The sequence below is a fragment of the Ruditapes philippinarum genome, unplaced genomic scaffold, assembly GCF_026571515.1.
Source record: "Ruditapes philippinarum isolate M1 unplaced genomic scaffold, ASM2657151v2 ctg4786_1_1_1_1, whole genome shotgun sequence".
Lineage (NCBI taxonomy): Eukaryota > Metazoa > Mollusca > Bivalvia > Venerida > Veneridae > Ruditapes > Ruditapes philippinarum.
In genome coordinates this window covers 67,567-92,430 of record NW_026865212.1, presented here as the reverse complement: position 1 = coordinate 92,430, position 24,864 = coordinate 67,567, and the positions used below count along the sequence as shown (strand labels likewise).

The 24,864-nt window shown below is 32.1% G+C and overlaps 1 protein-coding gene across 1 annotated transcript; it reads right to left on the bottom strand.

Moving 5' to 3' along the window:
* Window positions 1-1,883: 1,883 nt before the first annotated feature.
* LOC132728179 (O-methyltransferase MdmC-like) lies at window positions 1,884-17,442 on the bottom strand. Its single transcript, XM_060713809.1, has 8 exons — window positions 17,381-17,442; window positions 15,439-15,547; window positions 13,724-13,850; window positions 13,189-13,345; window positions 12,077-12,286; window positions 4,892-4,992; window positions 3,877-4,035; window positions 1,884-2,285 (listed from the first exon to the last, which is right to left on the bottom strand). Exons 2-6 carry the CDS (start codon window positions 15,477-15,479, stop codon window positions 4,946-4,948), a joined length of 582 nt encoding a protein of 193 aa, XP_060569792.1. The 5' UTR covers window positions 15,480-15,547; window positions 17,381-17,442; the 3' UTR covers window positions 1,884-2,285; window positions 3,877-4,035; window positions 4,892-4,945.
* Window positions 17,443-24,864: the final 7,422 nt, after the last annotated feature.

Here is a 24,864-nt window from a genome sequence, read left to right as displayed (position 1 = left end):
TACTTTGTTTTCAAAAACTCCATTAACACAAATGAATAGGATAAAGCACATTTATGTCGGAAAAGTTAATATTATTTTCTTGCAAAACTTTAAGTTTGCACTCGAAAAACCAGTTAACTTAAGCGTGAAGTGGTTCCGAAAAAGCTTCTTGATGGTATTTTGTGGCCCATTCCTCACAATTAATTGTCATGTTAAATATTTTGCTGTGTTTAGTTAATATAATGGCTACATAATTCATGCTTGTTGGAAATAAATTAAACAAATATATATATAGTGATACATATGTTTTATAGAAATGATAGTTAAAATATTTTTCATAGAACGCTAAAACAAAGCTTACGAAAGGAAAGGTTACTTAATACAAGTTTTTATTTATTTATGTTTTTGAATTGACATACATAAATGAGATATCCAGCTATATTTTAACGCGTATAGATTTCGTTTTTGTTGGACAAGGAAAAACGACGACATTAGAACACGATTTATTGCCTTCAAAATTTTCCTCTTTCAATGACATTGACCCCTGTCATAACAAATGCCAGGTTTTGTTAGAAATAAGGCGCAAAAAGTTACGTAACAATCGTCTTCCTTCCTATGATCACTACCATGTTTCATCAGTACTGTGGTCCAAATGAACTTCCTGAAATCTGTATAAGTACAAGGTAATAAAGAAATGTTTGAACTTAAACCTATAATAATCGTTGACCGCACTTTTTGCCCTAGTTGTAACCTTTGGTCTCTGTTAAAAGAGGGCCATTCATATCAATCGCTCAATTGAATTAATTTGGGCAATTAACGACAAACTAAGGGTAAGAACCTCGAACAGAATAGTACAAATACATCAACCAGGTATGGTATTTTTAAAATTAATGACTTGAAAATTATTGAACATTTCTTTTTAAAAGTATTGTCCTAAAATAGAAACAAATAAAATCCCAATAGAAAGTCCAAAACGGCAAAATTGAAAATGTTGCATTTTGATTGAGCAAGGGACCGTCCACGCCCCTTAGCACCGGCTTAAGCAGTATTAAACATTAAGCAATATACTACATTAAAAGTGATACTATGCCCATCCAAGGGTATAAATGAGTGCACAAGTGAATGTCAAAATAAGTTTACATTTTGCCATAATTCCTTTTCATATAAAAAAATATTTCACATTAACAATAAACAACGCATGGATTCATATGAATTTTTTTTGTAAATATCCATTAGAATTTACCTGTAACATTCATTTCATAAAAAGAGCGGGGCGTCTTTTTATTTTTCGGGAGATCCTAAAATTTTCAATAGAACTGTTGTAAATTACCTTTTTTAACATCAATCTTTTGAAATATTATTCAGTTCAGTCAACTTGATGAATTTGACAAATGTCATTAAAGATAAAAATGTTTATTTGAATTTTAAAATACCCAGATGCTGTATTCAAAACCCCTTTTCAGGGAATTCAATGGACAGTAACCCTTTTCCATAAAGATTTCCCCTTTAAAATTTATAAAGATGAAAAATTTTACAGTATTAATTTGGCAAAAAATATGTTTTTAAAAACCCGTATCTTTGCAGTATTTAGTTTTAAATTGAGATGTAATTGGTAAAAACAATAGATATGCGATTTTTAAAAAATTTTTTCCCTGTGGTATTTTGTTTTTTTTTAAAATTTAAGTGTATTGGGGTCACAAGTTTTGTATTGCATCCAAACATACAGATGCAACTATGTCTATTATACAATGGCCATATACCCTTGTCTACGAGTCAGCCCTTTATCGGATTGCTTATAAGTATGTAAAATTATACATGAAATACCTACTGCACTTTCTGTTTTTCATACTTCAATTACATTACCATTTCGACAAATGAATAATCATAAAAAACAACAAATAAACAAAGATCTCCACCACAATATCTTTATTTATGTCGTGTACAAACTAGTGTGTATATATATAGTTAACTTAGATGTATATGTACATTGTACAGTGTTCCGAATAAGTACAGTTTTCATATCCATCATCATTGGCTATAAAATGCATACATGTACATTCAACCGAGAATTTTTGATAGACAGTGATGTATACAGCTTTACATCATTTTTAAGCTGAACAATCATTTTTTGACAAGGATAAACCATAAGCTGCTGCTAAAACAATTGATAGTGCCATAGTAGATATTTATTGGTTCAGATATATGAAAGCGGTGTGTGCATTTGTTTTTTATTTGAACGATCTTTACAAAAACACATCTGTTTTTCGTCTTACAATAACGACACCATCTCTTATTGGCACAAGTACCTGGAAACATATATACGAATATAAGAGTCACTCAGAGGAATAAAGTGGTAAACGTTCTCGACATTTAAATAGTTGAACAACTTTAATGAGATGTCATTACCGTTAACGTAAAGGTTAAAGAATACATTTATTAAAATACATCTTCATCTACAGTCCGACCCCGGTTATTCGACAACCCTTTATTCGAATACCCGGCATTATCCGAAGTAGATCGCTGGTCCCGTTTTTATCTCTATATAAAACAATATAAATACGAGCGTATTATTCGAAATGCATTATCCGAATACCTCCTATTTTTCGAAGTAAAATTTCGGTCCCGATTATACAATTACGAAAGAATTTCACACCTATTATTCGAAGCCAGCCTAATTATTATTCGAAGCCAGACTAATTGACGCAGATCCACTCGCTGACCAGTCGACTTGTGAAAAATATCCACTGTCATGCGTGTAATTAGACAATCATGATAATAACTCTTCGTGTGTTCTTTAATCAACTTTAATTAACGTGCACCGTGTCCGATTTTGTTTTAAGATGACAGCAATTAATTTTTTATACATTCCGTATATGTGAATTTGTCAAAACATCCAAAACATTTTTTTCATTAATTGTAACGCTACATGAGAGCCTTAATTTTTCCTAATCGAAAATACCAGAGTTTAGCTGTAAATACCGTATAGGACGAGCAAAATTGGTAAACGAGAGCATTTGGCGCGAAAGAAAACAGAGAGATGCTACGATTGAAAATGCACAATTTATTGTCTTCAATGTCATAAAATAAGTTTTACGGGCATTTTTCTTTAAATATCTATTTTTCCCTCACGAACTCACACAGAGGCACGGTCTACACCAAGGTTTTAGAACACGTGTAGTCTGGGAGACTGAGCTGATTGGGTCAAAAGTGGAGAGTTTTCGTCTATCCATAATTCCGATTTCGATTATCGAAACCATCGATATTTCGAAGTAAAATATTCAGTCCCCAATTGGTTACCGGGAATACTTGAATTCTAATCAAATGTAACGATTACGGGGTGGGACAAAATTATTTGCAGGTTTTGGTTAATGATGCCTTTGAGTCCCAAAAACAAACAAACCAAAAAAGCCACATAAACATTAATCACATTTCAACCCAGTAGAGATTAACAAACTGGGGAGAAAATAAACGGAATCGATTTGTTTGTGAAAAAGCAGAGGATAGAATTTTTAAATATTTTAGCTTTTTTGTCTAAAATGGCCTTTCAGCAACTTTAAGTTTCTCGTTTCCCATATTTTGTGCATAAAAAAAGTTGGGGTGATTATTTTAATAATACATAATAGGAAATTATAGAAACCGAACATAGAGAGAAGCCAAGACTGCTTGTGACAACAATCTCATTTCGGGCTCTCCAGGATTTTTTTTCAGAATTTTAAATATGTTTTCTAATTAGAAAACGGCGAATATATTTGCTATGTTAGTGTTACGAGCAAGTTGATGAAAATTGTAACAGCCACATAGGTTAAAATATAATAGTATAACTATAAATAGTTTCAAAGATAACTGTAACGTAGCAAAAGAAGCAGACTTCTTCATAGAATTAATTGTTTTACTTACTCGGAATATATCGTCCCTGGATTTCAAATATTCATTGCACTGTCTTATTGCAAGTCCATGTTCATTTGTTGATTCGGGATTATATGCATGACCACCCATAAATGCATTGTCGAACACTATCGTTCCTCCTTTGACAAGAAGGTCTTTGCTCATCACGGTCTACTCTCCCATGTGGAAGATAAAAAATGCAGATAAAATTGATACTATCATAAAAAAGGAACAACATCATTATAATGAAAAATAAACATCGAAACAAAACTCAAGCGCATGGCTGTATAAATTAATTATAAACGACTGAAAGTTGTCTGCTATCGAAATAGGGTTTGTCAACTTTCATTTAACATGTTAGAATAAAAAAGGCATGTACAAAGACAAGCAAAGGATAAAGTATATAACACTACGAAAAACAACCAAACGATATTACTTATGAGGCCTTAATAAGAAGCTTTGTTCAAGTATATACTTAAAAGCTTTAAAACCTTTTTAATTGCATATCGCACTAATTGACAACTATTTTACAGAGACAGTTTATTTTTATCTTTTAGCTACAATTTCAGCGATATTTATTACATGTAAGTTATCATTTTAACAAAATGTTTACATGTGAAACAATATTCAAACTTATTGCAACTTTTCAGGTATTAAAAGAAAACAAGTTTGTTAAATTACTCAGATTTGAAAATACCCTAAACAAACACGTTATGGGCGGGCATGAAAGGTTACAATTAAGGATATGAACAAAGCGGGCGCATCAATGAAGACATAATCCTTTACAAATCGTTGCTAAATCACTTGACAAATTCATGATTAATAAACAACTAGATGTAGCTCTCATACAAACTTTGTCAAGATATTTTTTAACAAAGACAAAGCCAAAGGATAGGTTATTAACTTCAGATATGGTCATAATCCTTGTGAACAGAAGGCTATTTCTCTTACACAAAATAAAAAAAAACAAAGGGCGGGATTTTTCTTGTAAAGATGTTTTGGTCATTTCAAATATTGTTAAGATTACCTTGAAATAGTCGATGTATCCATCTTTATTAGCGTCTATAAAGACAATATCGTATTAAGCCTTTTCTTCTGCAAGCTCTAGCAAAGTGTCCTTCGCATCACCTGAAACGATTAAGGGCAAGGTTATTTTGTGGAAAAATCTGGAACAAGGGAGATGCCTTGGAAGAAATTAAAGCAACCAAATTACACGTAAATTTCACACTCAGGTATGATTGAGTCTGTCAATGTGTGATAGTTCAAATTTTTCATTGCTTGAGACACCGTTACGTCTGGTTGTATTCGTTTCAAATTGAATGTTTTTAAATTGAAGATTTTACAGTTTTTCATTTTTAAATGTTGAATTCTGCTTAAGCATGTGCTAGGGGGCATGGACTGTATCTTGCACTTTCCAGTACCGTCCATGAACAGGCTCAATAAAACAGAGCCAGGAATATTTTCAATTTGTCGTTTGGGGCGTTCTTTAGGGGCTTGTTTGTTTGTTTTTTTTTCCATTTTTTTTTAATGTTTTTCTATTTGTTACCGATGTGATAATTGTACAAAGATATGTTCTGATCTACTGTTGATAGCATATTTTTTGTAATGAGTGTACGATAAATGAACAGTTAGGTTACTTTAATTAATACATAGACTTGTATTTATTCAAAATAACTAAAATAATATCGAAAAGACTTTGACCAGTTGAAGTAGTTTTTATTGGTTGGTTTTTAGTAGGTTATTGAGGAGGAGCGAATTGTAATCAAACTGATCGTTGGAGCTTATGTTTTCTAGCTGCTAACATTGAATATTTGGGCGTGTTTCGTCCGGCATTTTGAATTTGAGTAATTTCAACGATATAAAGGGACAGTTGTGTATTTAAAATAAATATTGTGTCACTTTTGGTGATACATTTGCAATTTTATTTAAAATATAAAATGATATTAAAGTTGTTTTTTTTAATTCTGTATCGTAAGAGAGACACATTTTAAATTGTGTTTTGTTTTTATGTAGAACTTTTTCTACATGTCGGCTGTTGAGAATTGAGTACCGCTCAAGCCGGTGCTAAGGGGCGTGAGTGATGTTGCATTTATTCATTATCCCTCATGTATAGACAAAGAGAGTCCGCAATTCTTTTGTAATTTTGTTGTGGTTAATGCCTCCGAAGGATCACATTGAGTTTCCAGATTTGATCAATTTCGTTCACCATGTCTAACAGAAACAAAAAATATGTTAAGGTTATAAATAGAATTTGACGGTACGATGAAATTTATGCGAAGTGCCAAAAGGGGGAGGAGGGGACCTAGAGTTTTAAACCCTTCATTTTCTCCTGTGAAATAGGAGAGATTGAAGTACGTTAGCATCATTTTTTACTCTGAACTTCATCGTCGGTTGGATGTTGCTTCGTCTATTTATATAAATCAATTGTAAGATCTTTTATGAGCTAGAAGCAGTAAGATCTAATTCTAGATAATTGAGGTATGAGACTCTTATATTTACGAAATGTAAAAGATCACTTTATATCTTCAATATCTTGACACATGTTTGATATAACCTCTTCTACTGACAGTCACAGTATGTAAAATTATTGATATTCGGTTACATTTTGGTGATGTTGCTGTTGTAGTGGACAGTAGTGCACAGTGGTGAGTTATTTTGTTATATATTAAGGCAGTCATAATCAACATTTTGTGTTGAGGTTCGATTTGTTATGATAGGTGACTGTAAACCACTAAAGTCAACTTCATATTTGACATTCTTAAATGTAAATTACAAGATTGAATTATCCTCATGTATTTTAGAGCTATTGCTGTATGTTAATCAATTAAAGCAATGATTGGTAATAATTATTTACATGTCACGTTTCTGTCGTTTAATGGCGGGTTTTAAAGTATCACTTCTATAACAGAAAAGTTTGATAATTATGTTTAGGTGACAGCCAATTTGGATCAATCAGTAATTTAAAGGAATAAGTATTTCTGTTTCCTGGTGTTGTCATTATTTATTCTCAATTATTACATTATTACAGCACATAGATTATTATATATATTATATAGAAAGGGAGAGAACTGTGAAAAGAAAATTTTAGATTTTTGTACTGATGCACTAGGTTTTGCAGACGCACACAACACCTTGAAAATAGACAGAGCGCATAGAGTCGGAAAATTTATGGCCAACAAAAAACGTCCAATTGTTGTGAAATTTAACTATCATAAAGACAAGCTTGAAATAAAACAGAGAGTACTAGACAAGAAAGGATCAATAAATCATAGTGTGAGCGATCAGTTTCCGGTTCCGGTCCAGCAGCGACGGAGACTACTCTACCCGTCTCTGAAGAAAGCGCGTGATGCTGGGTTACGAGCAAGTCTACATATGGACAAACTTTTCGTCAATAATAAAATGTACACGGTAGACTCTCTCCCAATACAAGAAATAGAAAATTTGCCTACAATTCCAGGTGCCCAGCAACAGAATTCTGCCCGCAACATTACTAAATAGGAAATAAAATGGGAATACTTAAATATATTATCTTGGAATATTAATGGGTTAAAGTCTAAGTTGAATGATATTGACTTTTTAAATCTCATCTCTTCATATGATATTGTGCTGTTAACAGAGACATGGACTTCAAAACTTACAAATTTAAAAATTAATGGTTTTGATTATGTACATGGTCCTAGACCTAACAGTAAGTCAAAAGCGAAACGTAGTAGTGGAGGGATTGTTATTTATTATAAAGATAGTTTGGTAAATAAGCTTGAGATTGTGAATATAAACTTAAAAGGTATCGTTTGGATTAAATTAAAAAAAGAGCATTTTGGATGTGAAACAGATATTTACTTAGGTACATGTTACATTCCACCTGAGGATTCAAATGTTTATAAAGATGTAAATTCCAAACTTTTCGAGTTTGACTTTTTTGAGCAATTAAATGAGGATATTCGTAAATATAGTGACCTTGGTCAAGTCTTCTGCATGGGCGATTTCAACGCTCGAACGGGTGAGAGGCTGGACCATGTAGAGAACATTCACTTAGATCGTTTCACTGCGCTTCCGACCGACGAGATCCAGGATATTCCGAAGCGATCAAACAACGATACACACGTTAATTCTTTTGGTTACAAATTATTAACTTTGTGCAAAGAAAATAAAATTATCATAGCTAATGGGCGCTTAGAACCAGGTTTTTGTACTTTTCATTCGAAATTTAGAAACAGAGCTGTTATGAGTACAGTGGACTATCTTTTAACGGATTTCGAAAATTTTTCCTCTTTGAACGATGTATGTGTTATGGATATGACAGAATTTTCAGATCACTGTCCTATTTCATTTTCATTAAGTTATAGTCAAAGTAATAGCAAAAATATACAGGTACCACCAATAAATAAAATTGTATGGAATACTGAAAATAATAATAATTTTTGCAACTTGCTGGAAGAAAATAGACATGTGTTTGAAAATATATGTGATAAACTAATGTCAGGTGAAAATGATATTGACTATTGTATAAACACTTTATCTCAAACGATTTATGATATATCTTATAAATGTCATGGTAAAACATTTCATAAAAATAAGCAAAAAAATAATAGAAAATCGCCATGGTTTAATCATGAATGCAGAAATGCTAAATCAGATTTTCTAAACAAAAAACGAAATTTTGCTTTGAACAGTTCTAATGAAAATATGTTGTTATTTTTGACAAGCAGAACTAAGTATGCAAGGGTTAAGAGACATGCAAAATATTTATATTATTCTAAGGAGAAATCAAATCTTTCAGATATGTGTAAAACGTCTCCCCGGAAATTTTGGAAATATATAAATAAGTATAAAAGTAAATCGAAAGCCAATAATTGTCAAAATTTAAATGCTTTTGTTGATCATTTTTCGCGTATTTGCAATACGCAACACAGCCGCTTTAAATGCAGACGATTTTTCACAGTCACGTGATTCACCTGTACACGTCGAGCAGCTAGATACCCAAATAACAATAGATGAGATCTCTAAAACAATTTCATCGTTGAATAGAAATAAAAGTGCGGATTATCAAAATATAGTGGCGGATTTTTTCATTGATGCTAATTATTTTATAAGTAAATATCTGTGTGTTATCTTTAATAAAATATTTGAAACAGGTGTTTATCCCGATTCATGGTGTAAGGGGATAATTGTCCCAATACATAAGAAAGGTGATCATGATAATCCCTCGAACTACAGGGGGCATAACTTTGGTAAATTGTATGGCCAAAATTTTTTTCGTTGATATTGCGCAATAGAATTAATAAATGGTGTGAGTCAGAAAGAATTTTCAGCGATATTCAGTTTGGTTTTAGAGATTCGAGATCAACCTCTGATGCTATTTTTATTCTTCATTCCATAATTCAGAAAAGTTTTAGCAAAAAATTCTAAACTCTATTGTATTTTCATTGATTATGAAAAGGCCTTTGACACAGTTATAAGAGATGCGTTATGGATTAAGCTGTTAGATACTGGTATTAGTTGTAAAATGATAAATATGTTAAGGCAATTTATTCGTCTGTAGTGTCATGTGTAAAAATTAATGCTTTTATGAGTATGTCAGATTTTTTCGACGTAACTCTTGGATTAAAGCAAGGCGAGCCATTATCTCCCCTGCTATTTATTCTTTTTTTAAATGATATTGAAAAATGTATAGATCTTAACAAAATGTCGAATAGCGACCTTGAACTCTTGTCTAAATATTTGCTACTTTTTGCAGACGATATCGTGCTTTTCACTACAAGTCCAGAGAGCTTGCAAGCTCAAGTTGATAATGTATATAGTTATTCGTCAAAATGGGGGCTTAAAATAAATGTTAATAAAACTAAAGTTTGTGTTTTTGAAAGAAGGAAATCTGTACATAATTTTAGTATAAACATTGATGGTCAATTTGTAGATATTGTTGAATAATTTTTCATATTTAGGTGTAAAATTTTCTTATACGGGTAGCTTTTCTGAAGCAACTAAGACTCTTGCAGAGCAAGGCCTTAGAGCATATAACAGTCTATTGGGTATTTTTGACAGAATAAAGCTAGATGTAAAAACTAAACTGCACCTTTTTTGATAGTCTGATAACTCCAATTCTGTTATATGGTTCAGATGTATGGGGAATTTACAAATATAAAGATATTGATAAACTGCAAATAAAATTTTATAAATATGTACTTGGTGTTAAAAAACAAACTCCTAATTGTGCTGTCTATGGAGAACTTGGTAAATTTCCTTTGTCAATTTTATGTAAAGAAAGATCTTTAAAGTTTTGGAATAAAATTGTTAATAATCAGCATTCGCCTATATATAGCATGTATTTAGATCAATGTGTTAATGGAAATAATAAATGCTGGGCTAGGCAAGCTCATACTATTATTAATGAGTTAGGATTTTCATATTTGTTAGATAACTATAATGTTATTTCTGATTTTAGCTTAATTTTTTAAACAACGCCTTAGAGATCAATTTATACAAAATTGGCATGAGCAAATAAATAACATGCCAAAAACTCTTTATTTTAGGAATTTCAAAATCAAATTTTTGTTTTGAGGAATATCTAAATGTAATACAAAATGACAAGTTAAGAAAACGTTTGACATGTTTCAGACTTGGTTCCCATTCTCTAGAAATTGAAAAACTGGCAGATATATAGGTTTAAACAGAAGTGAGAGAATATGTAAACTTTGTACTCAAAACATGATAGAATCCGAATATCACTTCCTGCTTTGTTGTCCATTTTATTCAGAATTAAGAAAACTTTTTATTCGTAATGCATCTTTTCCCACACTGAATAAGTTTTATTATATCATGTCATCTAATAATAAACATAGATTATTACTGATAAGTAAGTACTTGGACAAAGCTTTTGATTTACGATCTAATAACATGGAACAAATGATAAATAGACGAAATTAATGATATATTATTAACACTACTTTGTTATTTGTTAATTTCAAAACGAATACTGATATTTGAAATGTTTATATATGTATCTTGTAGTTATGTGTGCTATATTTCAAGATCTATGTATGTATATGTTTTGTATGTATTGCCAAAGGCAAGGATTTGCCGATTTGCAAATAAAATTTGAACTTTTTTTTTTATATACTACTTACATTAAGTAGAAAGTGATTAAATTAAAAAAAAAATTATAATCGATGATTTAGCTTCATAAAATCAATTATTTTATTAAAAATGAAAATCATGCAGCAATATTAAAGCGGAAACCAGATCTCACTTTCTTTGTACGTTGTTTGAAAAAATGGGTGTTTCAGCAATAAGCAGATTCTTATAGAGTAATACCGGAATAACTGATGCAATTTTCGAATGTTCCAAGCGAATATTATAAATGTTGAAATCTTAAGATATGCAAGACAACATATGAGCCGCGTCACGACAAATCCAACATCCGCGCAGTCTGATCAGGATCCATGCTGTTCGCTTACAAACTCTATAACAAGAAGAGAAACTGATAGCAAACAGCATGGATCCTGATCAGACTTCGCGGATGCGCAGCCTGGTCTGGATCCATGCTGGTCGCAAACCCATTATGTTGGTTTTGTCATGGCGCGGCTCATATCATAAAGAGACGGGTGGTCGTAGGACAAGCCAGGTGGATTCTTTTTGAGACTTATATTGACACATAATTATAATCAACGTTTAAGTTGATACATCTTGTGTCACCTCTCCAGTTTTTATTAAAGATGTTTTAATATGGTAATTTTTCTGTGCTTGTAAACTGATTTCATTATTTCAGCAATATAAACGATGAAAAGTTAGCACCGTAAGGGACGTGCATGACGTTGCAGATTTCATTATTTCTCACGTGCAGACTTAATCAAACCGAGTCGTCTGCAATTTTCATGTGATTTCTTTTGGTTATTCATGCTTCCGAAGTATCACCTTTTCTCTAGATCTTTTTTATCGAACAATGTGTTTTTGTCGATTTCCTTATTTAGGAGAACAATAGATACACCTGATACACGTATGTAGAATTTAAACAGAAATTCATGCTTGGACTTTAAAAAATGTCATTTTAATCGTGATTTCTGTACATATTTCATTTTAATATTTTTGTCATTACTTTGCCTTAGCATCCCTTTAGGATCAGGAAGTGCTTATTTAGAAATTATTAAGAATAAGATCGCTTTTCCCTTAATGTTTCCAATTTTCTTTTGTTTTATATAACACACTTTTAACTTACCAATTCTGACAGTGATTTTATTTCCATGTGGTGATTTCGAGAAAAATTCTTTTATCATATCTTCTAAAAATGGATCATATTCTAATGTTGTTACGGTGCCGTCCTCTGGAAGTACTTCTGCGCATGCCAAAGCTGCATATCCGGTAAACGTACCAACTTCGAGAACTTTTTTCGCTTTTGACATGCTAACAATACTTTGCAAGAATTTGCCTAAAAAGATATATTTGTTTCGCTCTAAACGTGTATTCCTTAACAATATTCATTCTATAAACGAACTTATGTTGGAAGCAATTCCCAGTAGAGGGAACATAAACTTTGACTTGCATCAAAGACATGGTTACTTAAAAAGTGTTACAAGAATATAGAAACATTAACAAATATTTTTCTCATATTTTCAGTGAGCCCATTTATTTCAAAAAGTATATGAATAAATGGCAAAAATATGAGCAGACACAACCATCAATGTCCTCTTTTGTTATTCAAATATAATTTTAACCTTTTAAACTGTCAATCTGGCGCTTGTGTGTAAGATATTTTTCCAAATGTGCCACAAAACAATGCCTAGTTTATAAAAATCCATTCATGGTTGACAAAAATATTGAATGCATATAAACTTCGATCTTTCATTAAATGAACGTGCAAGGCCTTGATCTTAAGCTATATACCCATCAGAAAATTGTTGTAAAGAACCATATTTTTAAACTAGTATATTAAAAAATATGTCACTTAATTATATAACGACATGGACTGGACATGACTGGCTATCAATGGCTTTTGACATTATTGTATGAAATTTACGCTTGGGATGCTGATATAAATTTTATTGATTTCATATCATCTTAATGAGCAGCAAATTTATACATAATCTTTTCAAAGTCCATCCATGATCGATAAAGATGTGTACAAAAGAAGAAAATATTTACAACCTTCAAGATTGACATACAATTGTGGAGACTGGGGACCTTACCTCTATGCGCGTCGCATCATCAATATGTAGAATTACAGAATTAAAGACCGGACACAACCATCATTGCACTTTTATGAAAAAAATCAAATCATTACTTTACGAATACATTTGTGACCTTGGCCTTGACCATAAGGAAACATCAAACCTTCCAAATGCCCAGATAGCATTACAGGACTCAATGGCCATTTTGTTTTCCCATCCTCAAAAGCTTGATCGAAGGGGTAACTAAGCGTGCCTTTATGTAGGGTAGCAAGTGCATCACTTGGTCCAGAACTGACACTTTCACAATATGCATCACGTGCCTGAAATAGTGACAACATCGTTATAATATGCAACGAATGTTCAATGTCTTGAAAGACATTTTCTGAAGTTCGTAAAAGAAGAATTCGTTGAATCAAATCATTTAACTTATACATACAAAATGATAAAAGCAAATAACATTTTAAGTGCAATTGGGAAAAGATTGCTCTCTTTTCGTATACGTCTTAAATAACACATTGAAGGAAATCTACATTGATATAATGATAATAATAATCACGACACGAGTAAATACTTAAAAGTCAAGCTTTTATAAAACAAAAAAACAAAAATCGTATCGATATTACATATATCTTTGTTAAGTTGTCGATTTCTCACAAATTAACAACTTTATGAAAGGAATATTAAAAAGGACAACTAGCCTCTGCAAGAGTTATAGCACTACCAAGTCGCTTTTGAATTTCCTCGTCTACCCCTTTCGCAGCACACAGTTCTTTTATTTTATACATCTCTACAATGGCAGGATCACGGATGTCTTTCACCATTTCCCTTCAAAACATAAATCGAATAAATAATTAAAGTTATTGTCTCATCGCCGGGAAAAAGTTTACATGATGAAATGCACAGCTTAATCTTAATGTCCTCGTGATAAAGCGTATCAAATTTTATTTTATTATATATCAATATTTGTGTTTTTCAAATGTACTTCATCATACATCATGTAGTTGAAAGTTTTGTGAGTGATGTGCCAAATGGCGCGTATTGATATACACAAAAGGCGCTTATGGAACTACTCAAATGACGCGTATTGAGTTACACAAATGGCGCGTATTGAGTTACACAAATGGCGCGTATTGAGTCACACAGATGGCGCGCATTGAGTTACACAAATGGCGAGTATTGCGTTACACAAATGGCGCGTATTGAGTTACACAAATGGCGCGTATTGAGTTACACAAATGGCGCGTATGAAGCTACACAATGACTATAGATGGAATTTGAGAACAACTGGGAATGAGCAATCAAATAATGCCTAAACAAATTGTACAGTATGTAATTATAAAGATCACACATTTTATGATGAGATATTTTGAAAACTGTCATGTATTAGTTAAATCTTAAAGAATATAAGTCATCTGGAAAAAAACAACAAAATATACGACTTCAGGAGCATCTTAACAATTACTTCAGCAATTACTTCAGCCATACAAGGCTCTCATTGTATGGATTTGATGGTGTAAAGCTAAAGATATGTTTAAACAGTTCCTTTTGCTTTATGCTGATGATATTGTGTTTTTGCTTAAACAGAAACAAGTTTACTAAAAGGTTTGGATTTGTTATTTGATTATTGTATGAAATGGAAACTAATAGCTAACATTTAAAGAAAAACTAATTTACATTTTATTGATTTTAGAGAAGAATGCAAAAAAAGAAAGAAATATGAATTTTACATTTAACGGTCATGTTGTAGACATTGTTAAAAATCTTTAGTATATACATTCACGAGTGGTTCTTTTAGCGTAACGCACGAGGCAATAGCGAGCAAGGAGTTGAACCTTTGTTTAACTACTTAGGTTTCATGTGTGGCTATTTCAAAGAACTGGAATCAAAAAAATGTTTATTGATGTATATAAGCAAAGACTGTATGATTATAATGATTACAACTTTGGAACGTTCAGTTAGAAAATACGACAAGAGCCAGGACATATGAACTATTTTCATATTTTAGATATCAGGCTGCCATATTCATACATTATAAAAATTACACAATTTAGAAAAGCATTAACGAGACTGAGAGTATCATCACATTATCTTTAAGTAGAAGTACATAGATGGCATACAGCACATAAAATATTATTTGAACAATGAATTTGTAAACTTTGTAACACTCTGGAGGATGTATTCCATTTCATAGTCGAATGTCCCTTGTCCAACAATATCAGACAAATGCATAAGAAAAATATTTTTGGAGAAGATCTTATGTTCTAGAATCTAGAGAATATTTTAAGATGTTTGTAAAATTCATAATTTTAATGGCGGCCTAAAAATGAATTGACCATTTGTGACTTTTCCATATTAAAGTGGTGTGATAATGTGGTAGTTTTTAACGGTTCCTCCTCCTGCTGATTGTTCTCACCCTGTTTTTGAGGACAGTAGCCTGCAAATGTTCCGCCACATATCCAATATAATTATATCGTTCCTTCTTGAGCTTGATTTCCCTCCTCTCTAGTGCAAAATTACTTTCTCTATAAGAAAAAAAAAACATTAAAAAAACAAAACCATTAAAAAACAAACAAAAAAAACAACAAGAAAAAATATTTATAACAAAAACAAAAAACGGTAGTTTGCACATGACAGTACCGTCTTTTAGCAGGCTCAATCAAACCGAGTCTGCAACATTTTCAATTTTGCCGTTTTGGACTTTCTTTGGGGATTCCTGTTTTTTCTATTTGATAAAGTATATCAAAAATGTTAAGTGTCATTGAGCATTCTTTTGGCATGATAAAAAAATTAAGGAACATAAAGTGTTTAAAGTATACATATGGTTTTCGATGTATAACATATCATATGATAAATATGCTTAATTGCTTTTTTTTCATAGCGTTTATCATTGTGGGCAGTAATGCGTGTTTATACGACATGAGATATGCTGCACCTTTTCATTATCCCTAATGTACAGACTCAATCAAACCTAGTCTGCAGTTTTCATGTAATTTAATTGTGATTATTGCTTCCGAAGGATCTACCTTTTTCCATATCTCCTGATCCTTACAGCCATAGAATCAAACGTTAAAGCTACATAATTGTCCTTATTGCATCAAGTTTTCCAAAAAACGTTTTTCTTGTTTATAAGTTAATTGTTCTAGAGAAAAAAAACGAAATATGTATCTTTTTAACTTTAGCCTTTCCACTCAAACTAGATGTTTTATCACTTTTATCTGTTTGATAACCTTAAAATATTTTTCCTTTTTTATGATATTTTTTTCCTTCTTCGGAGGCATTTGTACATGTCGGAATCGACTTTTAATCTTATTGTGCTACGTATTGTCTACACGTATTCTATTGTATTCTATTAAATATCTGTAAACTGTATTTTATATTGATATTGAAAATCGCTCATCTTAACTTACTATTGTATGAAAATGTTTATCCATTGTAATCTATCCAAATTCGTTTATCACTTTTACCTATAACAGCCACAAATTACCAATGCATAGATCGCTGACCTGCTTAATTCTATTTATCAGATCAGTGGCTACAGTAAGAATTTTACAACAAACTATTTATTAACAAAAGAGCACATGATAACATTTGTGATTAAATATCTATTGTTATTCAAGTAAAAGGTCAGAGTAAGGATCTATCGATTACTCTCTGACGTCAATGATCAGACTATTTATTGAATTGAATGTTCAAATTAGTGAGTTCATGGTTCTGTCAGTATGAATTGTGTATTTGCTTCAAGAAAATTGTTTGTGTTAAAACATGTTGATCATTGAAGGGATTGCTTTCGAAGGTACAAGCGAAATGTGGTCACTGCCCACACATAATTGTAGGCAGCAGCGAAGAAGACGAGAACAAAGATCAACAAGGTAAAGGCAACGTTCACAAGACGCAGTCCCCGACATACCCACAGCCAACACGGCAGGGCACTAAGAAGGCAACGTTCACAGGGCACAATCCCCGACACACCCACATCCAACACGGCAGGGTACCAAGAAGGCAACGTTCACAGGACGCGACCCCCGACACACCAACAGCCAACACGACAGGGTACCAAGAAGGCAGCGAACTAAAACCGGGAGTTGTCTACTTCCAATATATTATTATTATTATTATACGTGGTAGTAGTAGTATAAATTTGAGCTGTATCTGATAAATTATCCCAGTACTTATACATAAATACTCACAAGTACTTTAGTACTATTCAAGTACTTCAACAAATTCAGTACGCAAAACTCATAAGTCCAAATACAAAATACTCAAGGAGTACTCAAGAATTAAACCGCGACCCATGCCTGGTGCTATCATAACAGTTTATTTTATAGTCCTATTTATTTTTAAAGCTGAAAACTTACCAGTCAGATGTTTCAATCCGCGCACAATTAAATACAATTAAGAAATGCTGAAACAAGACGTGATGAAATTTATGTTTATTTTCAAAATACACAGTGTTATCTTCTTAACTGGTTGGGCAAGTTTTATGATGGATGAGTGACTGGTATGAATGTAATTTATATATTTAACATATTTTCTTGTTAAATGGGCTCTCCTTTCATTGCTTGAAAGTAGTAACTTCTCTTGTGCTAAAAATAGGCTTTTCGTTATAGAATATTACATATTTATACATATATTTTCTTGCATATCAGACAGGATTACCTTCTGTTTTTACCGAAAAACCTGTCTTACACCGCCCATCTAAGACAAGTCGCGTGTTTTAAATGACGTCATTCCCATGCAGTTTTTATGAATGAATTGCGTTTTTAGAATGACGTCATGTTACCGTTGGAATCATAAGCTACTATAAAAAATAGTGCTAAATGAAAATATTAGTTTTTGTAATTTTTTAAAAGAAAAATATGTTATATGCAAGAAAAAGTATCTTACACCGGCTGCCGTTAAGTACCGGAATATCTAGCTCTCGGATAACTGTTTAGTGGAAACACGACCGCCGTTCGGTCTTTACCAGCTGCCGGTGTAAGATCCTTATAATGTATGCGGTAATTGTGAAATGTAGATAACGTTAATTTTGTAATGGGAGAATGTAGGCAACATGAGCTGTGTTTGTTTGCTTGTTTTTACCGCGCACCAACACAGTTTAGGTCATATGGCGCCGTAAAATGAAAGATTTTTTTTGGCTAACTTCAAGTTAAAATTTTAAACGCACAGACAGGGGTCAACACACTACTTCTACTGAAGCAAAGATATGCATAGACGCCAGTAAATCCATTAAGTCGCCTAGAAACTCGAAGAGATAAACGATGGCTGCAATTCTGATACCTAAACCCTTAAAGGCAGCTTCTAAGCTACAAGGGGAGCGACAAGAGCTAAGGTAGTGTGTATTTATACATTAAATGATAATCTAATGGCAAAATAAGTTAATGCTTTTTGTCTCTATAATATGTAACATAATAAAAGTTTTTTTTATTGTGATATAAAATTAGAGGTTTAATAACACCAAAAATGAAGAAAAAAACAGACTTTGAAGTTGGAAACAATTTTTCAATACCCAAACAAAATGGCGTCCCGCTTTCCACAGAGATCATTTTTGGAGCTCCTTAGTGGCTGATGCATGAAGAAATTTATAAGTTTTTCAAGGGTTACGCACATACCAGGTCCTCAACGGGTCAATGGTATGTTAAGAACTTATTTGAATAACCTAATAGATAGAGCTTTATTGTTTTCCGAAACAGTGATCATAATTGTGAAATATTACCGATACTGATGACCGATAAGACCTCACTGTAAAAATACTACGATCGTAAGAGTACAAAATATTCCTTTATTTGTAGATGATGGATTCATAGTGAAAACTCTAGTTCTAATGGAACTAGAAGTCATCTCAGTTTAAAGAGAGAAACAACGCATTCATGGCAAGCTTACAAACTGTCAGGCAGAAGATCGTATTTATCTATTTTGTTATTATTTAAAACAGCCGTTGAACCAATTCATGACTTTCTGAAAAATCAAAGCGCGTGTAATGCACAAAGATCTTAAGAAACCAGCGGTTTTTAGGGACGCGTTCATTGAATACCACTATGCCACTATTCAACATTATTTTTTATTTTCATATTAAAGTATGCTTTAAATGACAGAAAGATGGACATACCATAACAAATTTTGACAGTTTTGACAGTGAATACGTGATGCTCAGACGAAGTACATTAAACATACCAAGATCTGCGTCAGTTGTCAGATTGCAATTATACCACCCTAAGAATAGTATGACGCGAAATAAATAAAAAGAAATGATCTGTATATCACAGTTAAAGCTTTTTTGATACATAATATATATAAATATTTAAACATTTAGATTGGAGATTGCTCTACAATGTATCTTTGATGATGTAGATTGGAGATTATACTCAGTGTTCTCTTTGGGGTGAAAATATTCAAAAGACAAAACGCAAGAATATACAAGGTAAATATTTACCATTATTTGAATGCTTATTTAATGCAGTAAATATGTCAAAATTCTGTTAGGCGTCCTTTCGTGCCTGCAATAATGCACGGAAGGGCACCTGAGATCTTCCTCTACTACGGGCCAAATGACATGTACTGTGTTGTGCTCTGTGAAACCATACAAGAGAAACTATGTACTTAAAGTATTTTATACTTACTGATGCCTTGATAAGTTTTATAAAGACACAGGCTACACCGTGTATATCCAGTAACGCAGGAATATGCAAATTAGACAGGAATTGTGCAAAAGTAATGCAGAATTGTGCAACTGTGTAACTCGTTTTTGTCAAAATTTCTACACAGATTCGGCGTTACTTTAACGTTATTTGCACACTCAGCGTTCCTGAATATGCACGGTGGGCTAGCTTTGAAAGATTTCATCAAAATCGGCATGTAATGCAAATGAAAGCGATTTATTATTATTTATTGCTAATGTTACTTCTTATACACATTCGAATCTCCCAATATTATTTATGTCCATCTGACTGCGATAAAGAAACATGCTACAAGTACTTTGGGATATTTATGAATTATACAAACTCGGAAACATCTTTTCTAATCAGTAAAAAACAAAGTCCGGGGAAAATAAGACAAATATCAAAAATTTCAAAGCTTCCTCTTTTACTAGAACTTCTACATTAAATATAACCTTGCCAAATAAGTTGATAATTTATCATTAATTCAGAAATCTTTTGCAAGAAGACAATTTACAATTTAGACTGAAACTCTAAAAGGGCTTCCGTACTGTCAAAAGCTATACTTTATTTAATGTGACCTTACTCATTTCTGTTTGGTGTATATATGTCAGGTTTGGAAGCAAGATGGATTACCTTTTGGTATTTATTGTACACCCCTTGTCGCAAATGTGTTTTTATATTATTAAAAATGTTGCTTTTGATGAGCCTTTCACTTGTTACTCAACAACATGTTTTTGAAAAGTCCTTAATAAGATGACATCTTAAATATCTATATTTCATATTTTGATCAAGTATTTGTTGAAATGTACATATCCTAGTTAATTGAAATAAACTTCTAAGTTGGGTCGGATTCATCAGTTTGAATATAAATGTTTTTCTTACAAACAAAACTTTACGATCAAAGGGAGGATTTTGGCTTGAATTTAATTAATTTTCCACACTTGGAAGGAGATGTAAGCCTTGCTTAATATAGGGTTTACATAAATCAATTAATATTGTTTGCTAGAGCGTGTATTTAAATGGCATTATGCTCATCGGCAAATATGCAAAAAAAATTTTTTTTTAGTTTAACAGTTTTAATATCAAAAATTTAAAAGCAACTGAAAAAAACTATTTTGCGATTCATAGGTATTTTCCAGTTGTTTTAACTGAAATTTTTACCTAGCCAGAATAGCTGCATATCAAGGTAAAACAAATTTGAAATTTTCAAATGCAATTTAATAGAGAAAAAACGGAATCTCTAAAGAACGTCCAAAACTGAAAATGTTCCAGGCTCGGTTTAATTGAGTCTGTTCATGGACGGTACTGAAAAATGCAAGTTACCGCCCATGCCCCTTAGCACCGGCTTAAGCAGAATTCAACATTCAAACATGAAAATTGTGTAATTTTTAATTTAGAAAAATCCGCAGATGTGTTCATACGACGGCCATGATGGGAATGTGGTAGTTATTATGCTGTAATTTTAGTTTGGGTAAAATAAGTTCCTGTGATAACATTTAAGTCTTGTCACTTATTGTGAATTACGGAAAATTCACTGTGAAATCGTAATATTTAATATAATATCATAATACATACGTGTTATTTATAATTTGTTTTATAACACAGGAATTCATTTGAAAATAAGATAAACTAGTATTAAGAAAGTAAAGTAACTAAAATATGTTTGTTATCACGAATTTATTTTAGTTCGAATGTGTTGGAAGTTACACACTCTCCATTCGTATTATAAGATATGGATCAAGAACAATAAATTAAAGAAACAAACATATGAGAAATATTTAATGAAATAAACGGATGCATTGAGAATATTTAAACATGTTCAGCATTAACAAATTTCACTTTATATGAGAATACATGTAAGCAATGAATTCAACGACAGATGTTAACATGTAATCAGGCATGAACTAAATTTAAAACGTAAACACATTTTGAATTTAATTTATGATAAACGAATCCGAGTTAAACAAAACTTGAATATACATGTACATTAAAAGTAATTTAAGGACATTTAATTACGAAACACGATAGGTTTGTACAAGTTTTAATCCGAAATCAAGCTGTAAAATAAATGATACTATTCAACATAAAATTGATTGTTTAGTATCGGCACGGTCTTGATACCTGTCATTCGGAAGGTTATTTCGCCTACCCGGTGTATGCGTTGCCTTTCGTCCCAATGCCTGTCCATCTTTCTGTCCTTCCGATCTTCTTACTTCGGGTTCGAGTCATAAAATACGAAAAATAAGATTAACATGGAAAGAGTGGTATTCAATGAAAGCATCCCATATAACTTCATCAAGGGATTTTGAAATAACTTTGCACCACTGCATATCATAATCAGACGACATGTACCGCGAAACACCCAAAGTGGTACCTCCAAGGGACACGGTCACACGAAGTCATCAAAGGTAAATGTTTTCTGATGAGGGGTATATTTCGGACCCGGTCCATAACTTTTTATCCATCAAGATATTTTGAAACTGCAAGGCACAAATGTTCACCTTATTATGACGACGTTTCAAGCGCAACATTCAGAGGCCAAAGGTCAGTGTCGAACTTGGAGATCAAATCCCAAAATTGTTTGGTGGTGTGTGCTTGTCGTGTCAGGGTCATAACCTATTTTTCTATTACTTGATTTAATAAGACAATATTCACTATATTAAAACATTGTGTCATGTGCAACACCCAGATCAATATCTGCAAGGTCAAGACCAAAGATAAGCATTGTTTCATAGAAGGAATATTTCGCGTACGGTCCATAACCTTTTCATCCATCAAGTGATTTTGTAATAGCTTTACAAAAATATTAACCTGTCATGCGCAAACCAGAAAGAGGCCAGAGCTTAACATATTCTATATTTTCTTATCTAGCGAATAACTCCAACAGTATTAGAGATAGTTCAATTTAGTTTGAAATATAATTATTAAACAATTCAAATGATTGCACGACAAGATAGTAATAACTCCGTATTAAATTTTTTTCTAATTTTCTCCTTGCATGTATTTGTTTTATGTATTAAAACTGCTCAAATATATTTCTAATAACGGGAACTCAGCAATGTCATTTGGGCGAAGTTGTAAACAATTGTGATGATGATGATGTTGATGATGATGATGATGATGACTATTTATACTGATGTTAAGAATTCCATACAGGATTAGATCGATTAGTTTGGACTTTATTGTCCATCAAACCAAACGTTTTAGTCAGATATTACCGTTTGAAAATCAAGTCATGTGAAATAAAATAATGGTGGTGTTGGCTGTTATCACTCAGCTCAGGATCACGACAGAAAGCCACACTGAATTTACAAGAGAACATTTCATTCACTTCTTCAAGCAGCTTTGCAAGGAAACTATTCGCCCAACGCTCTACCTATTAAACTAACTGGACGATGAATTTTGAAATAAAATTACAAACCTGGTCTTTAAATATGCATGTTACAGGGACTGTTATCATTACAAAAAGACAAGTTTACTTGTACGTCATAACTTACCATATGGTACGTCATATCCTTGCTTCCTTTCAATATTTGTTTAGTTAAAAACAGCAGGTGTCAAGTTTCATGTGAAAGCCGTAAACATCTTCCCCTTATTTAACTTCTGTGTTGTAATATTTTCCCGGGCCTTCAGGATCATTTATTCCAGCAAGGTAGTGTTGAATATTGAATACCCCTTACGACGGTGCTAGGAGCTGTGAGAGACGTTGCACTTTCAAAAATTATCTCTCATAAACAGACCAAATCAAACCAAGTCTGCAATTTTCATATCACTTTGTTTTCATTGCTTCCGAGGGATCAATCCCGTTCAAACAGTTATATCTATTAATAACACTCTCCTGGCATGATAAATAGAACGTGGAACAAAGAGTGTCTAAGGTATACATATTGTTTTCGATGTATCAGTTATCATATGAGAAATATGCTGATATGCTTTTTTCATAGCGTTTATCATTGTGGACAGTTATGCTTTTTTTTAAATCTTGAATTGATTTTTGAAATTGGTCGCTGATGCTGATTTGAGGTTTTTCTGGCTAAGCGTTGTCGTCAGAATGCGTGATTTTAGCATGTATGTTGCACACTTCCATTATCCCAAATGTACAGACTCAATCAAACCTAGTCTTCAGTTTTCATGTAATTTTATTTTTCATTGCTTCCGAGGGTTCATCCATTTTACCTGAATGTTTTAGTTAAATGCTCGACTTGAAATGGAAGCAATATTATGATAAATTGTTTTTTCACGTTATAAATCAAAATGATTTACAAGAAAATTTATATATGAAATGTTCACTCACCTTTATTGAATTTTGAAGTTCTGACTTAAATAACTAATAACTAATAATTGATTCCCATATAGGGTAGCATTTTGAAAATCGTTCAGCACGCCATTATTGTTATGTATACATGTTTGTGGTATTTCAGTTTATAATATTTGACCTTTTTCAACTTTGGTGGTTCAAGTATTTCTAACTGAACATTGTATAATTATCTAAAGGATATGAAACGTTAAAATAGGAAAATTATAAAAAAAAATGTTTAATGTCTTTTTTTCCACTTTAGTCCCTGTAGACACGTTGTCTTATTCTAAGATTGACGTGCACAAGGACCAGAACTTTTGTATTGAATCCAGCATTTAAGATGCAACCTCCAATCTTCCTTTAAGCATAAAATCTTTGCACAGACCTTTTTGATAGTTTAAAGCAGCACACCTCCAGATTCATGCTGATTTTCATGAAACTTTTAACAGTATAATATTGTAAAGTTACCAAAAGAATGCAATTTACACATTATCAATGCCACTTACAACCTATGTAAGTTACTATAAAGAGGTCAAAATATGCAAAAATAGCCCTTACTGCGTTAGTAACGCAGTAGAAATATAGATATAAATACTAAAAAATTCGGTCATTAATCGCATAAAACATGTCAATTTTTACTAGAATTTTAAATCTTTATTCCTTTCCTAAAATCTTAGTACTACATTTTTCACAGGTTTGATTTTATCGACATATTTTTGCTCATCTGGAGGCGTGCAACTTTAAAGTATATAACGTTATACATAATAAATCTAATTTAATTTTTATTTTTCATACTTCAATTGCATATTACTACATATTACTTATTCAGAAAAAAAAGAATAGGACAAAATGTCTTAACCAAAATGTAAAAAATAACAAAATCGTC

Coding starts and splice junctions, on each gene's coding strand:
- LOC132728179 (XM_060713809.1), bottom strand. CDS start 15,479: ATGTGGCGGAACATTTGCAGGCTACTGTCCTCAAAAACAGG. Junction 12,287..13,188: donor GCTATCTGGGCATTTGGAAG/GTTTGATGTTTC, acceptor ATATCTTTTTAG/GCAAATTCTTGCAAAGTATT. Junction 4,993..12,076: donor TAAAATCACTGTCAGAATTG/GTAAGTTAAAAG, acceptor TAATCGTTTCAG/GTGATGCGAAGGACACTTTG.